The sequence below is a fragment of the Mus pahari genome, chromosome 2, assembly GCF_900095145.1.
Source record: "Mus pahari chromosome 2, PAHARI_EIJ_v1.1, whole genome shotgun sequence".
Taxonomy (NCBI): domain Eukaryota; kingdom Metazoa; phylum Chordata; class Mammalia; order Rodentia; family Muridae; genus Mus; species Mus pahari.
Window position 1 is genome coordinate 61,358,322 of NC_034591.1, and position 4,861 is coordinate 61,363,182.

Below are 4,861 nucleotides of genomic sequence, written 5' to 3' on the forward strand. Positions count from 1 at the left end.
TCAGCATCCAATGAAATGATCATGTGGTTTTTGTCTTTGAGTTTGTTTATGTAGTTGATTACATTGATGGATTTCCTTATATTAAACCATCCCTGATCATTCATCATGACCAAGTAGGCTTCATCCCAGGGATGCAGGGATGGTTTAATATAAGCAAACTTTCTTCTATTAAGTAATATTGCCTGCCATGCGTGACTATAATAAGAACTCTAAACTTACTTTGTTAAACTTGGCCTGAAATTTCTAACTCTAGTAGATTGAAATACCTGATTTCTTTCACTATCTTTATTTGAATACTGGAGGCATTTCGTCTGAATAAGTAACATTCTTACTAAATTCCAAGCCCAGTGTTGGCTCAAGGACTACCTAGGATATTGGGACATCGGTGGAGGCCAGGAAGCAATGTTTAATCTAACTTACCTATTTGTCAAATCATTCCTTGGGGGCACCTATAATAAAACAATAGTGAAGGAAAGCACACAGAACAATTCACTATCACAAGGACAAATCTGAAACACATCTGTGTTGTGGGACAACAAAGACTCCAGGAGACCAGTTTCTATGAAACTTTTTGCCTCAGGACTGTGGCCATGCTTTTGAACTTGTCACGCAAACTCCACTGGAGTAGGTGTGGAAGGGTATTGAGTCTACTTATGTTGAGAGATATTAATGATTAGTAATTGTTAATACCAGTTATTTTGATGATGGCAATATTAGTGTGTGTGTGTGTGTGTGTGTGTGTGTGTGTGCACCTCCCTTGTTTTTGCTGCTATGAAATTACTTTTTACTATGTTTTCTTGGGTCTACTTATCTTCCTTGAGTTGGAGTTCTAGAATTTTCTGGAGGGCTGAATTTGTGGATAGATACTTTTTACACTTGAGTTCATCTTGGGATTTCTTGTTTTCTCCCTTTGTGTTAATTGAGATTTTTCTGAGTATAGTAGTCTAGGCTGGCATCCTTGGTTTTTATTTGTTTGTTTGTTTTTTAGAGGTTTCAAGGTATCTGTCCAGATCATTCTAGCTTTTAGAGTCTCTGTTGAAAAGTGGGGTGTAATTGTGACAAGTCAGCCTTTTTTGTTACCTAGACCTTTTCCCTTGCCACTTTTAATATTCTTTGTTTGCTATGCAGATTTTGTTGTGATTATTATGTGATGGGAGAATTTTCTTTTCTGGTCCAGTCTAATTAGTGTTCTATAACATTCTTGCATGTTTATAGGCATTTCTTTCTTTAGGTTGGGGAAGGTTTCTTGTTATGCCTTCAATGAAAATATTTTCTGTGTCTTGTAGATGGGATTGTTTACCTCCTTCTATTCCTATTATTCTAGGTTAGTTTTTTTCATAGAATGCCAGATTTCCTGGGTGTTTCTTGTCAAGGATACTTTAAATTTAACATTTTTCTTTGGCCGACATATCACTTTCTTCTCTCTCTTAAACCTACAGGTCCTGTGCATATATATTATGGCTACCACTTTAGTGTGTTTATGCATTCATTGCCTGAGAGCACAAACAAGTGGTTTTCTGTTTCTTATATTTTAATATATATATATATATATATATATATATATATATATATATAAAACTTATTCACTTTACATCCTGCTCATTGTCCCCTTCCAGGTCACCTCTTCCAGAAACCTTTCCTGTGTGCCTATCTCTCCTCCTTTTCAGAGTGGGTGGAGGCCACCTGGGTATCCATCCATCCTAGCACATCAAGTCTCTGTGATGCTAGGTGCATCCTCTCCCATTGAGTCTAGACAAGGAAGTTCAGCTAGAAGAACATATCCCATATACAGGCAACAGCCTTTGGTATAGCCCAGATGTACTTGTTCAGAACCCGTATGAAGACCAAGCTTCACATCTGATATATATGTTAAAGGGGGTTTGTGTCCAGCTTGTATGTGTTCCTAGTTGGTGGTTCAGTCTCTGAGAACCACAATAGTCCAGATAAGTATGCAAACTGCAGAGGCAACACATCTGGGACAGGCCCCGTTTTGGGCCTACATCTTCAGCAAGGAGGCAGATCTGAATGCCAGGCTTCTGTGCACCTTCCCTGCAAGAGGAGAGCTTTCCCGAGGAGAATACTCAGACCACTGAGACTCAGGAGAGAGCTGGACTCCCAGGACTGCTGACAGAGGCTAACAGAATCACAGGAGGAACAAGCTCCAACCAGAGACAACTATAACAACTAACCGCAGAGATCACCAGATGGCAAAAGGCAAACGTAGGAATCTTACTAACAGAAACCAAGACCACTCACCATCATCAGAACACAGCCCTCCCACCTCTGCCAGTCCTGGATTCTCCAACACACCCGAAAAACAAGACTAAGATTTAAAAGCATACCTCATGATCCTGGTAGAGGACTTTAAGAAGGGCATTAATAGCTCACTTAAAAAAATACAGGAGAAGGCAGAAACAAAAGAGCCCGGCGCCGCTGCCCGCACACGGAGCAGCCCTTCGAGGCAGCAGCCTGGGACACGCAGACCCACCGCAGCCCCCGCCGCCTGCCCCATGGCGCTGAAGCGGATCCAGAAAGTTTTCTCTCTTATTTGAATTTTTTCCCTGAAACATCATCTCTCTTGGTTAAAATGAACTAAATGCCTCGCTTCAGCACATGGGTATCATGAAGAGCAGAGCACACCAGTTGTCATGGTCCTGGACTGAGTGGATGCAGGAATTAAGTGATTTACAGCGTGATCCACCTGCTCACTGCTCAGCGGGACCTGTGGGAGATGACTTGTTCTACTGGCAAGCAACCATCATGGGGCCCCCTGACAGCACCTATCAAGGTGGAGTCTTCTTCCTCACTGTCCACTTTCCGACAGACTATCCCTTTAAACCACCAAAGATTGCTTTCACAACAAAAATCTACCACCCAAATACAAAGAGTAATGGGGGTATTTGTCTTGACATCCTGAGGTCCCAGTGGTCGCCCGCTTTGACTGTATCAAAAGTCTTGTTGTCCATATGCTCGCTGCTGTGTGATCCCAATCCAAACGATCCCTTAGTACCAGATATTGCAGAGATCTATAAATCAGACAAAGAAAAATACAACAGGCACGCAAGAGAATGGACTTAGAAATATGCAATGTAAAGTTTTAAACACTTTCACTTACGCCAGAGTACTGTAAAAATCTATCTTTTCCAGCGTTAGCAGTAAGCTGGGCTCAGTTTGCCGTGTCCTTTGTTCCACGAGCCCTTTGGTTTTTACTCATTTTAAGTGTGTTTATGAAGCAAGACAAAACAAACTTCCAAAAATGCCCTGGAAACTCTCCTGAGAGCATTTAGCATTCTGTGCTCATTGAAGAGGACCTCTATTTTGGTTTCCGAGACACTTGGACCCCCTGCATCTCCAGCAAGATCTGTGATGTGACTGAAAAAGCAATCAGACGCTTTTCTTTCTCTGAAACGAGACATTTTCACCCGAGAAACATTGTATGTGCTGTCCAAGATGTCGTCACTTTTATAAATCTGGATTCAGATCTCATTCTTCGTTAGCTCACTTTATAATTTGTATTTTTTTACTGTATAGACTAAATATATTCTATGTCAACTCCTGACTCCTCCTCCCCACCCCCTGTGAACAGTATTGAAGTTCCCAACAGCTGATGATGAATTAACTGCCCCCCTTGTCTTAGCATATTCTGTGGGTTGAATGCATATTTCTTAAACCAGAATTGATGTGCACACTGTATTTCTCAGTATACTGATTAGAATGGAGAAACACTTGTTTGGGTTTTATTGTACTTGACTTAACTTTATTGCAATGTGAATTAATTGCACTGTTAGGTAGGAAGGTGTGTGGCTTTTTTTGTTGTTGCTCTTCACCTTTGACCCTTTTTTTTTCTATATAGGCAATATTATACTGACACCTTTTACAGATCTGACTGTAGCCTTTTCCATATAAATAAAATGCTTTTTCTACAAAACAAACAAACAAACAAACAAACAAACAAAAAAACATACAGGAGAATGCTGCTAAAGAGGTACAAGTCCTTAAAGAAACACAGGAGAACAAAAACAAACAGGTGATAGAATTGAAAAAAAACCATCCAAGACCTAAAAGGGGAAGTAGAAGCAATAAAGAAAACCCAAAGTGAGACAACTCAGGTGCAGAAGATTCCATAGAGAACATGGGCACAACAATCAAAGAAAATGCAAAATGAAAAAAGATCCTAGCTCAAAACATCCAGGAAATCCAGGACACAATGAGAAGACCAAACCTACAGATAATTGGAGTAGATTTTCAACTTAAAGGTCCAGCAAATATCTTCAACAAAATTATAGAAGAAAACTTCCCGAATTTAAACAAAGAGATGCCCATGAACATGTAAGAAGCCTACAGAACTCCAAATAGACTAGACCAGAAAAGAAATTCCTTCTGACACATAATAATCAGAACAACAAATGCACTAAATAAAGACAGAAAATTAAAAGCATCAAGGGAAAAGGGCCAAGTAATATATAAAGACAGACCTATCAGAATTATACCAGACTTCTCACGAGAGACTATGAAAGCCAGAAGACCCTGGACAGAACTTATGCAGACCCTAAGAGAACACAAATGCCATCCCAGCAAAACTCTCAATTACCATAGACGGAGAAACCAAAGATTTCCATGACAAAACCACATTCACACAATACCTATCCATGAATCCAGCCCTTCAAAGGATAATAAAGGGAAAACATCAACACAAGGATGGAAATGACATCCTAGAAAAAGCAAGAAATTAATCCTTCAACAAATCTAAAAGAAGACAGCCAAAAGAACAGAATCCCAACTTTAACAACAAAAATAACAGGGAGCAATTACTTTTCTTTAATTTCTCTTAACATCAATGGACTCAATTCCCCAATAAAAA

General features: G+C 39.8%; 1 protein-coding gene across 1 annotated transcript; it reads left to right on the forward strand.

Moving 5' to 3' along the window:
- The first annotated feature begins 2,477 nt into the window (after nucleotides 1-2,477).
- LOC110316544 (ubiquitin-conjugating enzyme E2 D1-like) lies at nucleotides 2,478-3,130 on the forward strand. The gene is made up of 2 exons (XM_021190912.2): nucleotides 2,478-2,534; nucleotides 2,674-3,130. The coding sequence occupies exons 1-2, from the start codon at nucleotides 2,511-2,513 to the stop codon at nucleotides 3,076-3,078; spliced, it is 429 nt and encodes a 142-aa protein (XP_021046571.1). The 5' UTR covers nucleotides 2,478-2,510; the 3' UTR covers nucleotides 3,079-3,130.
- Nucleotides 3,131-4,861: the final 1,731 nt, after the last annotated feature.

Excerpts from the sequence above, each read along its gene's own strand:
- LOC110316544 (XM_021190912.2), top strand. The coding sequence starts at position 2,511 with ATGGCGCTGAAGCGGATCCAGAAA. Across the intron at positions 2,535-2,673 it reads CGCTGAAGCGGATCCAGAAA|GAATTAAGTGATTTACAGCG; the intron begins GTTTTCTCTCTT and ends GAGTGGATGCAG.